Source organism: Tachyglossus aculeatus, chromosome 21, assembly GCF_015852505.1.
Source record: "Tachyglossus aculeatus isolate mTacAcu1 chromosome 21, mTacAcu1.pri, whole genome shotgun sequence".
Lineage (NCBI taxonomy): Eukaryota > Metazoa > Chordata > Mammalia > Monotremata > Tachyglossidae > Tachyglossus > Tachyglossus aculeatus.
In genome coordinates this window covers 52015960-52033089 of record NC_052086.1, presented here as the reverse complement: position 1 = coordinate 52033089, position 17130 = coordinate 52015960, and the positions used below count along the sequence as shown (strand labels likewise).

Genomic DNA, 17130 nt, shown 5'->3' with positions numbered 1-17130 from the left:
CAAATAGCTCACAGTTTAGAGGATTCCCTCTAAGGCTCTGTGATGGAGCATCAGTTTATTTATTTATTTATTTATTTATTTATCTATCTATCTATCTATCTATCTAGCTAGCTAGCTATCTATCTATCTAGCTAGCTATTTATTTTGCTTGTACATATCTATTCTATTTATTGTATCTTGTTAATGTGTTTTGTTTTGTTCTCTGTCTCCCCCTTCTAGACTGTGAGCCCACTGTTGGGTAGGGACCGTCTCTATATGTTGCCAACTTGTACTTCCCAAGTGCTTAGCACAGTGCTCTGCACACAGTAAGCGCTCAATAAATACGATTGATTGATCAATTCTGGAACCTCTGGGACATCTTGCAGAGATGGTTGGGGCTCTTTGATCAAGGATGTCTGGAAGTAGCCGACCTGTAGGACAGTCACCTTAAAATAAACACTCAGATCCATCCAGGCTTGAGTGGGAAGAATGAGGGGAGGACACGGGAGGAGAAAAGCTCCCAGTGAGCAAGGGTCTGCCCTTCCGGGTGTTTTTCCTTCGTTCCCACTTCTTTCACTCCATCTTCCTTGGTCTTGCAGCCCCAGTTTGAAAGGAAACTTTAAGGATTAGAGTTGGGTTCTCCCATCCCTCCCCAGCACTTGTTCATTTATTCATTCATTCAATCATTTATTGAGCGATTAAAGTGTGCAAAGCACTGTACTAAGTGGTTGGAAAGTACAATTCAGCAATAAAAGAGACAATCCCTGCCCACACTGGGCTTACAGTCTAGAAGGGGGAAGACAGATCTCAAAACAAGGAGACAGGCATCAATATAAATAAACAGAATTATAGATGTATACACATTAAAGCAACCCGTTGCTGGTGAATGGGAAGCCAGGGCCGGTGGCACTAGATTGTGCAGTCCTCTAGACTGTAAACTCGTTGTGGGCAGGGAATGTGTCTGTTATGTTGTTCTATTTTTCTCTCCCAAGTGCTTAATACAGTGCTCTGCACTCCGTAAGTGCTCAATAAAGATGATTGACCGACTGACTCAGAAGGCTTTTATGGTTTACCCCGTCTGTGGTTCAGACTGCTGGCGGCCTGCTGTCCTCTAGTGTTTTCTGAGCATCTCCTGGGTGCCCAACCCTGACCCAGAGGCTGCCAGTAGTGGCAAACGATAACTTAAAGATGGCTTTAAGAAGTAGTGGTGCCTACTGGATGGGGCAGAGGAGTAGGCTGGTACTTACCTTGTGCAGAACACTGTACTAAGTGCTTAATAATACTAATGGTGTTTGTTAAGTGCTTACTATGTGTCAAGAACAGTTAACAATAATAATAATAATGATGGCATGTATTAAGTGCTTATTTTGTGCAATGCACTGTTCTAAGTGCTGGGGAGGTTACAAGGTGATCAGGTTGTCCCACGGGGGGCTCACAGTCCTAATCCCCATTTTACAGATGAGAGAATTGAGGCACAGAGAAGTGAAGTGACTTGCCCAAAGTCACACAGCTAATTGGCAAAGCTGGGATTTGAACCCATGATCTCTGACTCCAAAGCCCGTGCCCTTTCCACTGAGCCACGCTCTAAGCACTGGGGTAGATACAAGGTCATTGGGTTGTCCTACGTGGGGCTCACAGTCTTAATCCTCGTTTTACAGATGAGGAAACTGAGGCTCAGATAAGTTAAGGGACTTGCCCAAAGTCACACAGCAGACAAGTGGCGGAGGCAGGATTAGAACCCATGACTTCCAACTCACAAGCCCGTGCTCTTTCCACTTAGCCACGTTGCTTCTCAGGGTTACTTGCCTGACCATTGCACTGTTCCTCCACTGAGGGAACCATTGGTTCAATCGGTCGTACTGATTAATCGATCGATCAATCAATCAAGCATATTTATTGATTGCTTACTATGTGCAGAGCAGTGTACTAAGCGCTCGGGAGAGTGCAATACAACAGAATCAGCAGACGCATTCCCTGTCCACAATGCGCTTGTAGTCCATACTTCCATACAGCCCATACAGTCCATACATCCCAGCATCGTGGACCCTCCTCTCTCCCCCTTGACACACCAACCTTCCAGATGGCCACAACTGTGACTAGTGGAGCAGCGATTTGGGCTGCAACTACTCTTTTTTTTAATTAACGGTATTTGTTCATTCATTCAGTTATATTTATTGAACACTTACTGTGTGCAGAACACTGTACTGAGCGTCTGTGAGCGTACGATGCAGCAATAAACAGACACATTCCCTGTCCACAATGAGTTTCACTCTACAGTAGTGCTTACTATGTGCCAGGCACTGCACTAAGCGCTGAGGTCCATACAAGTTCATCAGGTTGGGCACAGGCCCATGTCCCACGTGATGATGATGATGATAATGGCATTTGCTAAGCACTTACTACATGTCAAGTGCTTTTCTAAGTGCTGGGGTCGATACAAGCTAATCAGGTTGGACACAGTCCATGTCCCCCATGGGGCTCACAGTCTTAACCCCCATTTTATAGACAAAGTCAGCCAGTCAGTCGTATTTAGTGAGCACTTACACTGTGCAGAGCACTGTGTATTAAGTGCTTGGGAGAGTACTATATAACAATATTACAGACACATTCCCTGCCCATATCGAGCTTACAGTCTAGAGGGGGAGTAACTGAAGCACAGAGAAAAAGTGAAGGGAATTGCCCAAGGTCCCACAGTGGACAAGTGATGGAGCTGGGATTAGAAGCCAGGTCCTCCTGACTCCGAGGCCCAGGCACTATCCACTAGGCCCTGCTGCTTCTCAACCGTTCTCTTTCTATGAATCAAGCAAAAACTCCTCCCTCTCGGCTTCAAGGCTGTCCATCACCTCGCCCCCTCCTACCTCACCTCCCTCCTCTCCCTTCTCTCCTTCTCCAGCCCACCCCGCACCGTCCGCTCCTCTGCTGCTAACCTCCTCACTGTACCTCGTTCTCTCCCGTCCCTCCGTCGACCCCCGGCCCACGTCCTCCCCCTGGCCCGTAATGCCCTCCCTCCGCACATCCGCCAAGCTAGCTCTCTTCCTCCCTTCAAAGCCCTCCTGAGAGCTCACCTCCTCCAGGAGGCCTTCCCAAACTGAGCCCCCTTTTTCCTCTCCTCCTTCCCCTCCCACCAGCACTTGTATATACATTTGTACAGTTTTATTACCCTATTTTACTTGTACATATTTACTGTTCTACTTATTTCCTTAATGATGAGCATATAGCTTTAATTCTATTTGTTCTGATGATTTTGACACCTGTCTACATGGTTTGTTTTGTTGTCTGTCTCCCCCTTCTAGACTGTGAGCCCGTTGTTGGGGAGGGACCGTCTCTATATGTTGGCGACTTGCACTTCCCAAGCGCTTAGTACAGTGCTCTGCACACAGTAAGCGCTCAATAAATATGATTGAAGGAATCATCATCATCATCAGTCGTATTTATTGAGTGCTTACTGTGTGCAGCACACTGTACTAAGCGCTTGGGAAGTACAAATTGGCAAAATATAGAGACAGTCCCTGCCCAACAGTGGGCTCACAGTCTATAAGGGGGAGACAGAGAGGAATGAATGAACCGTGACCCATGGTGGTTAAGCATGCCTCTTGCTACCCGCGAGGAGTGACAAGTATGCTGTTACCTGGGCACTCTGCCCTGGCACCCATCATTCTTGGTTGAGTGGGTACATTTTATCTCAACTGAAATTCCAAATCCCTTCTGGGGCCATCTGACTGTTCCTTTCTTCTTTCCCACGATTTCAAGTGGAGGCCACTTCAACCCAGCCGTTTCCTTGGCAGCCATGCTGATTGGAGGATTGAATTTCATGATGCTCTTCCCTTACTGGATCTCCCAGCTCTGCGGAGGGCTGATAGGAGCTGCTTTGGCAAAGGTATTGTTATTATTATTATTATTTGTGGTATTTGTTAAACGCTTACTATATATCATGGGTTCGAACCCCGGCTCCACCACGTGTCTGCTGTGTGTGACCTTGGGCAAGTTACTTAACTTCTCGGATCCTCAGTTACCTCATCTGTAAAATGGGGATGATAACTGTGAGCCCCATGCAGGACAATCTGATCACCTTGTATCCCCCCCCCAGCGCTTAGAACAGTGCTTTGCACATAGTAAGCGCTTAACAAATGCTATCATTATTATTATTATCAAGCACTATTCTAAACACTGGGATAGATGCGAGTTAATACAACGTCAGAGATCGTGCGGCCATGGCCTGGCAAGGGAGATAAATATTTTAGTGCTTGTGTCTACTGACTCTGTTATATTGTTATATTGTACTCTCCCAAGTGCTCAGTACCGTGCTCTGCACACAGTAAGGGCTTAATAAAAACAATTGATTGACTGATTAAAGATAACAATTTTGTAGCTAGTGGCCTGAATGAAAGGGCAAAGCTAAAGTCATGGGCTCTGAAGTTGAGGGGAGATATTTACTGATAATTTTGGAATGTCGGGTAGCAAAATAAGATGTCCTGCCTTCTTTTCCAGCTGAATCTGGTGTGTGTGTGTGTGTGTGTGTGTGTGTGTGTGTGTGTGTGTGTGTGGTGTGTGTGTGTGTGTGTGTGTGTGTGTGTGTGTGTGTGTGTGTGTGTGTGTGTGTGGTGTGTTCCTGGGTATTAACATGGGGCTGCTCAGAAATGTTTCCATGTTTGTATCTCCCACTGGAAGCAGCGTGGCTTAGTGGATAGAGCAGGGTCCTGGGAGTCAGAAGGTCATGAGTTCTAATCCCTCCTCCACCACTTGTTCGCTGTTTGACTTTGGGCAACTCACTTCACTTTTTCTGGGCCTCAGTTAGCTCATCCGTAAAATGGGGATGAAGACGGTGAGCCCCAGGTGGGACAGGGACTCTGTCCAAACCAATTTGCTTGTATTCTCCTACAACACCTGGCACATAGTAAGCACTTAACGAATACCACTATTATTAATATTAGTATTAATAATACTATAATTAGCAATTAACTAATAAATTAATTATTATTAATATTAGTATTATATTAGTATTAATACTATATTAGTATTAATAATTGTGGTATTTGTTGAACGCTTACTCTGTGCCAAGGACTGTACTAAGCACTGGGGCAGAGACGAGTTAATCAGATTCCTCACAGTCTAAATAGGAGGCAGAACGGCTATTAAACCCTCATTTTGCAGATGAGGGAACTGAGGCACAGAGAAGTTAATTGACTTGCCCAAGGACACTCAGCAGGTATGTGTGATTAGAAACCAGGTCCTCTGACTCTCAAGTCTGTGCTCTTTCCAAAAGGCCATGCTATACAATAAGGTCAGATACAATCCCTGTCCCTTATGGGGCTCACATCTAAAATGAAGGGAGAAGTATTTTACCCTGTTTAATCTATGAGAAATCTCAGGCCCAGAGGAGTACACTGCCTAATGGAAAGAACATGGGCCTGGGGATCAGAGGATCTGGGTTCTAATCCCGGCTCCACCACTCGTCTGCCGTCGACCTTGGGCAAATCACTTTTCTGTGCCTCAGTTACTTCATCTGTAAAATGGGGACTTCATCTGTAAAATGGGGATTAAGACAGTAAGCCCCATGGGGGACGGGGACTGTGTCCAACCCAATTTGCTTGTATCCACCCCAGCGCATAGTATAGTGCCTGACACATAGTAAGTGCTTAACAAATACCACAATTATTATTATTATTGTCTGAGGTCAAGGAGCAGGCAAGGGATGGAGGCAGGATTAGAACCCAGGTCTTACTGATGGGGATCCCATCTTGTACTTCTTTCTGATGAACTTCTCAGCCACTTAACATGATGCATTCTACTTCGGTAGGTGCTCTAGAATGCCACCGCCTCTTCTAGAGTACTGCTCTGCCCATCATCAGCTGGAGCTGCATGGGATGGATGTTTAGTAAAAAATTGTTCTGACGACCAGCCTGCTTGAGGTCACAGGGTGAGAACAGGAAATTAGGGACAATGGCTTTGAAGCCAAATGTCCCAGTTCAACATGGGAGTGTAAGCCCGTTGTTGGCAGGGAATGTGTCTGTTTACTGTTACACTGTACTCTTCCAAGTGCTTAATGCAGTGATCCACACACAGTAAGCACTCAATGAATACGGTTGAAGGAACCCTATTCAGACTGATGAATAGTAAATGGCTTTTCCAACTCCCATCTCATCTAAGTCTTCTCTCTCACCACCCTGTTGTCACCTGGAAACCCTCAAAGGAGTCTTTTGAGCCCAGGCCAGCTGGAAGCTGGGGTCATGGCACAGTCTGGAAAGTGATTGTGGTTTCCAGGGCACGGAAGGATACAGTCTCTTAGCCTGTAATCGATCCTCCTGGGACTGCACCCATCCTGAAACTTTCTGATAAACCCTACTCATCACCAACAAACACTCAGTGGGTCTGATTGAAAGAGAAGCTGGGCTGTGAGAACTGTGTATGTTTGGGATTAGGTTTGGGGATAGGCAGTGTGCAAAACTGGCCATTATCAAGGAAACATTTGCAGATTTTCCCAGGCTCAAACATTGGTAGAGAATGTCCCTTTCCTTGGGGAGCGAGGAAGCAGTTCTGGTTCAGTACAAGAGGTCAGGTCTCATTCCTGACCTCGAACTGACATTTTGGGGTCATGTTGGGGGGGTAGGGTTGGTCAGAGAACCTTCCTGGGCATTTCTCTGTTTACCCATCTTTAATTAATAATAATAATAATAATGATGATGGCATTTATTCAGCGCTTGCTATATGCAAAGCACTGTTCTAAGTGCTGGGTAGGTTACAAGGTGATCAGGTTGTCCCTTGAGGGGGCTCCCAGTCTTAATCCCCATTTTCCAGATGAGGTAACTGAGGCACAGAGAAGTTAAGTGACTTGACCAAAGATACACACAGCTGACAATTGGCGGAGCTGGGATTTGAACCAGTGGCCTCTGACTCCAAAGCCCATGCTCTTTCCACTGAGCCACGCTGCTTCTCCAATTAGGTTTCCTTACTCCTGAAAGATGTTTGGGTTATGAAATTGTTTGAAATATTTGGTTGAAAATGACCTTGAAGTTCCAAGTAGCAACATGATTTAGTGGAGAGGAGGAGACTCTGGGAGTTCTTAGCCCGGGGCTTTGGGGGGCGTTTCATCCCAGCGCTGTCTTGGGCCCAGATGTCTCATCTATAAGATGGAGATATTAATACCTGCCTCTCCTTACCTCCCAGAAATATAGTGAAGATAAAATGAGATATAGATGATAGGAAACTGCTTTGAAAAAATCAAAGTGCTATTAAGGTACTATTATCATCATCAAACATGACAGCCCATGAGATTTTCACACCCACCTCACTCTCCTTCAGAACTAATTTATCAGGCTGCATCTGGAGGGTGCAGTTACTCAGCCAACCTCCTTATCCTGGCCCTAATAATAATAACTGTGGTATCTGTTAAGCACCTGTTACACGCCAGGCACTGTACTAAGCTGGGGTGGATACAAGCGAAACGGGTCGAACACGATTCGTGTCCCACGTAGGACTCTTGGTCTTAATCCCCAGTTTACAGTTGAGGTAACTGAGGCTCAGAGAAGAGAAGTGATTTGGCCAAGGTCACACAGCAGACAATTGGTGAAGTCAGGATTAGAACCCCGGTCCTCATGATTCACAGGCCTGTCCTCGATCCACTGAGTCCTGTACTAAGTCCTGAGATAGATACAAGAAGATGGAGTTGGATAGTGGGGCACACAGTCTCAGGAGTAAAGGGAGACTTTTGTCAACCCCTGAGTCACAGGGTGTGTGTCTGGTGTCCTTCCTGAAGCAAAAACTGGGGGAGAAATAGCTACGTAATTCAGAGCCAACAAACCCCACAGAATCTTATTAGACTAAACAATCCTTGCTCTCAATTCTTTCCGGCCAACCTGCTACCTATATTTTACTAGTCTGTTCAAATGTTTTAGGTGCCCAAGCCATGATGTGCCCTTATACACGAGGCCATAGAGCCCATTTATAGTATAGTTCCAGAATAGAAACAGCGTGGCTCAGTGGAAAGAGCACGGGCTTTGGAGTCAAAGGTCACGGGTTCAAATCCCCGCTCCGCCAACTGTCAGCTGTGTGACTTTGGGCAAGTCACTTAACTCCTCTCCCCCTCGTCCCCCTCTCCATCGCCCCCATCTTACCTCCTTCCCTTCCCCACAGCACCTTTTAGACTGTAAGCCCACTGTTGGGTAGGGACTGTCTCTATATGTTGCCAATTTGTACTTCCCAAGCGCTTAGTACAGTGCTCTGCACATAGTAAGCGCTCAATAAATACGATTGATGATGATGATGATGATGATGATATGTTTGTACATATTTATTACTCTGTTTATTTATTTATCTTGTACATATCTATTCTATTTATTTTATTTTGTTAGTATGTTTGGTTTTTTTTTCTCTGTCTCCCCCTTCTAGACTGTGAGCCCGCTGTTGGGTAGGGAGTGTCTCTATGTGTTGCCAACTTGTACTTCCCAAGCGCTTAGTACAGTGCTCTGCTCACAGTAAGCGCTCAATAAATACGATTGACTGATTGATTGATTGATTCTCTGTGCCTCAGTTAAATCTTCTGTAAAATGGGAATTAAGACTGTGAGGCACCATGTGGGACAACCTGATCACACTGTAACCTCCCCTGCGCTTAGAACAGTGCTTTGCACATAGTAAGCGCTTAACAAATGCCATCATTATCATCATTATTAATAGTTCTAATAATAATCCTAGTATTTGGCTGTAAACTCACTGTGGGGCAGGGAACGTGTCTACCGACTCTGTTGTACTCTCCCAAATGCTTAGCACAGTGTTCTTCATAAAGTAAGCTCTCAATCAATAAGGTGATTGACTGATTATGTACTGTGTGCCAATCACTGTGCTACGCACAGGGTAACTACAAAATAATCAGGTTGGACATAATTCTTGTCTTATGAGGGGTGTGCAGGCTATGAAGGAGGGAGAACAGATATGGAAACCCTAGTTTACCAATGAGCTAACTGAGGCCCAGAGAAGTCAAGTAACTTGTATAAGGTCACACATTAAGGCCCTGCTGAGAGCTCACCTCCTCCAGGAGGCCTTCCCAGACTGAGCCCCTTCCTTCCTCTCCCCCTCGTCCCCCTCTCCATCCCCCCCATCTTACCTCCTTCCCTCCCCCACAGCACCTGTATATATGTATATATGTTTGTACACATTCATTACTCTATTTATTTATTTATTTATTTTATTTGTACATATCTATTCTATTTATTTTATTTTGTTAGTATGTTGGGTTTTGTTCTCTGTCTCCCCCTTTTAGACTGTGAGCCCACTGTTGGGTAGGGACTGTCTCTATGTGTTGCCAACTTGTACTTCCCAAGGGCTTAGTACAGTGCTCTGCACATAGTAAGCGCTCAATAAATACGATTGATGATGATGATGATGACACTAGGCAAGGGGCAGAGCAGGTAAGCGCTTAGTACAGTGCTCTGCAACAGTAAGTGCTCACTAAATACGATTGAATGAATAATTAGAACCAAGTCCTCTGACTCCCAAGCCTGTGCTCGTTCCGCTAGCCCATGCTGCTTCTTAGTCCTGGAAGTTACTAGAATAGTTCTTGAGCTGTTTGGCAGTGAATCTTCCTACTGTTCATTCTCACTAGAATCCATTTCCATGTTCTCCACTAACTACTTTCCTAAACCTCTTTCAGGTGTAAGAAATAGCAGGCTGGTGGGTAGATTGGCATAAAGCTGGCATTTTCATTTGCCTAAGCAGACTGCGCAATCGATTCTCAGCTCTCCTGTTAAAAACTTTTCCGACTGGCTCCGAGGATTGCCATTTCCCGATTTTCCTCTCTTCTGATCTCTCCCACTTCTCGCTCTCCCACAGCCCCCACACTAGAAGCCTGAGACTGAAAGGGGAAGGGGTGGAAGAGAGCAATCAATCAATCAATCAATCAATCGTATTTATTGAGCGCTTACTGTGTGCAGAGCACTGTACTAAGCGCTTGGGAAGTACAAGTTGGAAACATATAGAGACAGTCCCTACCCAACAGTGGGCTCACAGTCTAAAAGGGGGAGACAAGCAGACACCTAAGACGCCCGAGGGAGAACTTGGTTGGGCTCTAAGGGCCACCCAAAGAGGTCAGGTTGTTCTGCGGTAGAGCGCGGTTCTGGGAATCAGAAAGACCCGGGTTCTAATCCTGAATCCACCTTTTGTGTGCTGCGAGACCTCGAGCAAGTCATTTAATTTCTCTGTACATCAGTTAACTCATCTGTAAAATGGGGATGAAGACTGTGAGCCCTATTCATTCATTCAACCATAGTTGTTGAGCGCTTACTGTGTACAAAAGCACTGTATTAAGCGCTTTGGAGAGTACCCTGTTCATTCATTCATTCATTCAATCGTATTTATTGAGCTCTTGCTGTGTGCAGAGCACTGTACTAAGCGCTTGGGAAGTACAAGTTGGCAACATATAGAAACAGTCCCTACCCAACAGTGGGTTCACAGTCTAGAAGGGAAACAGTCTACCCCGTTGTTGGGTAGGGACCGTCTCTATATGTTGCCGATTTGTACTTCCCAAGCGCTCAGTACAGTGCTCTGCACACAGTAAGCGCTCAATAAATACGATTGAATGAATGAATGAATGAATGAACAAGCAGACACATTCCCAGCCCACAATAAGCTCACAGACTAGAGGGGGAGACAGACATTAATGCACATGAATAAATAAATTAATTCATAAATAAATTACAGATAAGTGCATATGTGCTGTGGGGGTGGGAGGGAGGGTGAATGAAGAGAACAAGTCAGTGTGACACAGAAAGTCAGGGCCAGGCACGGAGTAAGTGCTTAACAAATACCGTGAAAAAAGAAAAACCCAAAACCCAGCATCTCAATCAATCAGTCAAGCATATCTATTAAGTGCTTACAATGCGCAGAACACTGTACTAAGCGCCTGGGAGGGTACTATATAACAGAGTTGGAAGACACGTTCCCTGCCCACAATGAGCTTACCATCTAGAAGGGACCTGTGCCCGGAGGATAACTCCTCTTGCCTGAATGATTTATTTCATTCTTTCCCTCATAACCTGTTTTTGTAAAATGCTTATTATTTTGAAATGAAAAGCATTTGGGATGCGTTTCAATTGTTAACTGTGGTATTTATTAAGTGCTTACTAAGCGGGAAGCACTGTGCTGAGCACTGGGGAGATTACAAAATGAAGGACTCAGAGAACAACTTAAATAGCCTTGGCCTACGCTGCCTTCCTGCCTGAATCTGATGGGAGTTAGAGGATGCGTGACTAATTCTTTTATGACTCTGACGGAGTAGACAGAAGCTTAAGCTAGTGGCAATTATATAAGTTTTCAAGGCTTGGCAAACAGGCCATTTGTACTTAGAATAGGCTTTCCCAAAGAAAAACAAAATGGCTTAACTTTCTCTCTAAAACTGAACAGCTCACCTACAACTTTATCCTATCAGTCAATCAATCAATCACATTTATTGAGGCCTACGGTGTGCAGAGCACTGTACTAAGTGCTTGGGAGAGCCCAATACATTGCGGGTTTGCTGTCCACAAAGTACTTACAGTCTAGAGGGTTGTTCCTCTATTTTGCCTTGTGAGGCTGAACCCAGCCTATAGGATTTTAGGCAAACTCTACTCTCCCAACCCCTTAGTACAGTGCTCTGCACACAGTAAGCACTTAATAAATATCATTAATTGATTGATTGTATGTTGAAGAGGGCTGGAGTTATAGACAAAGAGGAGGAAATGCTTCATCAGTCAATGGAAGCAATATCCTCCCTCCTCAAATCCTATAGACAATTACTCTCCCCCTCTTCAAAGACTTATTAAGGGCACATCTCCTCCAAGAGGCCATCCTGACCAAGCCCCCACTTTCCTCTTCTCGCACTCCCTTCTGCGTCACCCTGACTTGCTCCCTTTCATTCATTCATTCATTCAATCATATTTATTGAGCGCTTACTGTGTGCAGAGCACCGTACTAAGTGCTTGGGAAGTACAAGTTGGCAACATATAGAGACGGTCCCTACCCAACAATGGGCTCCATTTGTTCTTTCCCCCAACCAGCCCCACGGCACTTACTTCCATATCTGTAATTCATTTATTTATATCAATGTCTGTCTCCCCGGCTCTAGACTGTAAGCTCGTTGTGGGCAGGGAATGTGCCTGTTTATGGTTCTGTTGTACTCTCCAGAGTGCTTAAGTACAGTACTATATACACAGTAAGCGCTCAATAAATACGATTTAATGAATAAATGACTATAAAAAAAGTCGTTAGACAAGCTTCCTGCCCACAAAGGGTTTGCAGTCTAGAGGAGCTCACGAGGTGCTTATTATGAGCCGAGCACCATGCAAACTACTCAGATCAGACAGTCACTCAATCAGTGTTATTTACTGAGCGCTTACTTTGTGCAGAGAACTGTATTGAGCACTTGGGTGAGTATGATATAACAGAGTCAGTACACAATCTCCCTGCCCCCAGCAGGCTTGCAGCCTAGAGGAGCTCACAAGGTGCTTATTATACGTCCAGCTCGGTGCAAGGTACTCGGATCAGACACAGTAAACGAAGAGTCTGGTCTTTTCACTTAGGTGGTGAGCATGGAGGACCGATTTCTGAATGCCACGGGAGCAGCTTTTGGGACGATCAGCGTGGATGAGCAGGTAGGAGGGGCGCTGGTGGCAGAGACTATCATGACGCTCTTCCTGATCCTGGCCGTCTGCATGGGAGCCATCAACGAGAAAACCAAGAGCCCGCTGGCCCCGTTCTGCATTGGATTCACTGTCGGGGCCGACATTTTGGCCGGGTAAGTCGACCTCGCAGCAGATGTTCTCCGCCTTTCAAGTGCCATTAAGCATATCTCCTCCAAGGGGCCTTCCCCGATTAAACCCTCTTTTCCCCCGCTCGCTCTCCCTCCGTGTTGTCTACGCACTTGGATCTTCAATCAGTCAGAAGTATGTATTGAGTGCTTACTGTGTGCAGAGCACTGAAATAAGCACTTGGGAGAGCACCATGCAACAGAGTCGGTAAACACCTTCCCTGCCCACAAAGCGCGTATAGTCTAGAGGGATTTTCCTGTGCTTGTCCTTAAGAGGCTAGACCCAGCTTGTGGGATTCTAGGCAAACTCTACTGTACTCTCGCAACCTCTTAGGACAGTGCTCTGCACATGGTAAGCACTCAATAAATATGGACTGATTGTATGTTGAAGAGGTCTGGGGTTAGAGAGTGAGGAGGAAATGCTTCATCAATCAATGGTATTTATTGAACATGTACTGATTGCAGAGCACAGTACTTAGTGCTTGGATGAGCACAAAAGATTTGGTAGACATGAGGCCTGTCCTCGAGAAGCTTACAGTTCAGTGGGAGAGATAGACATTCAAAGAAATTACAGCTAGGGAAAAAGACAGGTATAAAGATATGGATAAAGATATAAAGATACTGTCTCTATATGTTGCCAATTTGTACTTCCCAAGCGCTTAGTACAGTGCTCTGCACATAGTAAGCGCTCAATAAATACGATTGATGATGATGACAGATTCTATTTCTCCAAAAGTTAAAGAGCTGTTTCCTGTGTGGTCTGAGGCTTCTCTCACCGGTCCAAAATCCACATTTTCTATCCCAGAGAGAAAACTCTCCGGAGACACGGGGCCTACCTGCGGAGACAACACACCCATTTGCTCAGCTCTAAATGGAGCAGGATCAATTAGGTTGAAGCCAGTCTCATGCTTTTTGGGTTTTTTGGTTTTTTTTTTTCAATTAGCTGCTAGGTGCTGATAAGGGCTAGGGAAAAGTGGCAAGTGTTTGGAGTGGTAAAGCGTGCTCCAATCTGAGCCAGCTCATTGGCATTGTTCCTGTGGAGCCTTGCTTTGTGGACAAAGTGTCTTGCTGTTGGGAATAAAGCGTTAATCTGGGCAGGAGGGCAACTGTTTAACAACTGTTACACCCCTGACTCACAACACGAGCCTCCAGCTGAGGTAATGTGCCATCTAGTGGGAAACTGGAACCAATTTGTCGTCTAGTCTACTGTCTTTGGGTAATAATAATAATAATTGTGGTATTTGTTAAGCGCTCACTATGTGCCAGGCACTGTACTAAGCACTGGGATGGATACAACTAAATCGGGTTGGACACAGTCCCTGTCCCACGTGGGGCTCTCGGCCTCAAACCCCATTTTACAGATGAGGTAACTGAGGCACAGAGAAGTAAAGTGACTTGCCCAAGGTCACACAGCAGACAAGTGGCAGAGGCGGGATTAGAACCCATGACCTTCTGAGTCCCAGGCCGGTGATCAGTCTGCGAACAGGTTCGCTGTGACAGTCAATTGTACTTATTGAGCGCTTACCGTATGCAGAGCAGTGTACTACATGACACTCAATCATATTTCTTGAGCACTTAGTGTGTAGAAAGCCCTGTACTTAGCACTTGGGAAAGTACAATACAACCATATAATGGACACATTCCCAGCCCACAACGAGCTTACAGTCTTTATTATTATTATTTTCAAGTGCCATAGAGTCATTTCGGATTCATAGCGACTCTATGAACATCCTATCTTCTGCCATGATCCGTAACCTTGCTAATGGTTCTTCCGTTATCGTTGTTATGGTCTCTATCCATCTAGATGCTGGTGTGCCTCTTCCACGTTTTCCCTGGACTTTTCCAAGTATTAGTGTCTTCTCCAGAGAATAAGTCCTCCTGATAATGTGTCCAAAATATGCTAATCTAAATAGAGTCATTTGTTCTTCCAAAGACCGCTTTGGCTTAATTTGCTCCAAAACCCATTTGTTTGTTTTTTTGGCGGTCGAGGTATTTGCAAAAACCTCCTCCAACACCACATTTCCAAAGAATCGCTGCTCTTTCTATCCTGTTTTTTCACTGTCCGGCTTTCGGATCCATCAATTGTCACTGGAAACGCCATAGAGCTTACAGTCGAGAGGGACAAATTTCATTCCCAGAGAAGCAGCGTGGCTCAGTGGAAAGAGCCCGGGCTTTGGAGTCGGAGGTCGTGGGTTCGAATCCCAGCTCTGCGACTTGTGTGACTTTGGGCAAGTCACTTAACTTCTCTGGGCCTCAGTTTCCTCATCTGTAAAACGGGGATTAAGACTATGAGCCTCCTATGGGACAACCTGATCACCTTGTAACCTCCCCAGCGCTTAGAACAGTGCTTTGCACATAGTAAGCGCTTAATAAATGCCATTATTATTATTCCCAAGTGCTGCCTCGAGGCATAGCTTTGTCAATCAATCAGTCGATCAAAGGTATTTTTTGAGAGCTTATTTTGTGCAGAGCACTGTACTAAGTGCTCAGAAGAGTACAATGCAACACAGTTAGCAGACACATTACCTGCTCACAGTAGGCTTACAGTCTCCTCAGTATCTCTGGCTCTCCTTCCACCTCAGCCTGCCCCCTGGCATTACTGGATTCCTGCCCCTCTGCTCAGACTTTTTCAAGCCTTTTCCCTCCTTTAGTGCTCTTCTCAGGGGTCAGGGGGATTTGCTCTAAGAATTTTATCGGCTGGAGGGAGGCCCTGAGTTTTCTGGGGGCCCAGGGCAACCTCAGGCTCCCAGTAGGCCCCGTGGCTCAGCGGAAAGAGGCTTGGGAGTCAGAGGTTGTGGGTTCTAATCCCGGCTCCGCCACTTGCCAGCTGTGTGACTTTGGGCAAGTCACTTCGCTTCTCTGGGCCTCAGTTACCTCATCTGGAAAATGGGGATTAAGACTGTGAGCCCCACGTGGGGCGATCTGATTACCTTGTATCCACCCTAACGCTTAGAACAGTGCTTGGCGCATAGTAAGCGCTTAACAAATACCATTATTATTAAGTTTGGGGTGGCCTCAGGGCAAGTGACGATGCCGAGTGGTCCTAGAGAGTGAAGGCTTGGAGAGGCTCCTGGTGCGGAGGCCCCAGTGCTCCCCTGACAGCATTCATCATCATCATCATCAATCGTATTTATTGAGCGCTTACTATGTGCAGAGCACTGTACTAAACGCTTGGGAAGTACAAATTGGCAACATATAGAGACAGTCCCTACCCAACAGTGGGCTCACAGATGTGAATCAATCAATCAATCAATCAATCAATCGTATTTATTGAGCGCTTACTATGTGCAGAGCACTGTACTAAGCGCTTGGGAAGTACAAATTGGCATCACATAGAGACAATCCCTACCCAACAGTGGGCTCACAGTCTAAAAGGGGGAGACAGAGAACAGAACCAAACATACCAACAAAATAAAATAAGTAGGATAGAAATGTACAAGTAAAATAAATAAATAAATAAATAAATAAATAGAGTAATAAACATGTACAACCATATATACATATATACAGGTGCTGTGGGGTAGGGAAGGAGGTAAGATGGGGGGGATGGAGAGGGGGACGAGGGGGAGAGGAAAGAAGGGGCTCAGTCTGGGAAGGCCTCCTGGAGGAGGTGAACTCTCAGCAGGGCCTTGAAGGGAGGAAGAGAGCTAGCTTGGCGGATGGGCAGAGGGAGGGCATTCCAGGCCCGGGGGATGACGTGGGCCGGGGGTCGATGGCGGGACAGGCGAGAGCGAGGTACAGTGAGGAGATTAGCGGTGGAGGAGCGGAGGGTGCGGGCTGGGCAGTAGAAGGAGAGAAGGGAGGTGAGGTAGGAGGGGGCGAGGTGATGGACAGCCTTGAAGCCCAGGGTGAGGAGTTTCTGCCTGATGCGCAGATTGATCGGTAGCCATTGGAGGTTTTTGAGGAGGGGAGTAATATGTCCAGAGCGTTTCTGGACAAAGATAATCCGGGCAGCAGCATGAAGTATGGATTGAAGTGGAGAGAGACACGAGGATGGGAGATCAGAGAGAAGGCTAGTGCAGTAGTCCAGACGGGATAGGATGAGAGCTTGAATGAGCAGGGTAGCAGTTTGGATGGAGAGGAAAGGGCGGATCTTGGCAATGTTGCGGAGCTGAGACCGGCAGGTTTTGGTGACGGCTTGGATGTGAGGGGTGAATGAGAGAGCGGAGTCGAGGATGACACCAAGGTTGCGGGCTTGTGAGACGGGAAGGATGGTAGTGCCGTCAACAGAGATGGGAAAGTCAGGGAGAGGACAAGGTTTGGGAGGGAAGACAAGGAGCTCAGTCTTCGACATGTTGAGCTTTAGGTGGCGGGCGGACATCCAGATGGAGATGTCCTGAAGGCAGGAGGAGATGCGAGCCTGGAGGGAGGGGGAGA

General features: G+C 46.1%; 1 protein-coding gene across 1 annotated transcript in view; it reads left to right on the top strand.

Moving 5' to 3' along the window:
* AQP8 (aquaporin 8) overlaps positions 1 to 17130 on the top strand; it is a 54639-nt gene that overhangs the window by 25576 nt on the left and 11933 nt on the right. The window contains exons 6-7 of the mRNA XM_038762781.1: positions 3730 to 3856; positions 12527 to 12741. Coding sequence (XP_038618709.1) covers positions 3730 to 3856; positions 12527 to 12741 — 342 coding nt within the window. The remainder of the gene's footprint in view (positions 1 to 3729; positions 3857 to 12526; positions 12742 to 17130) is intronic.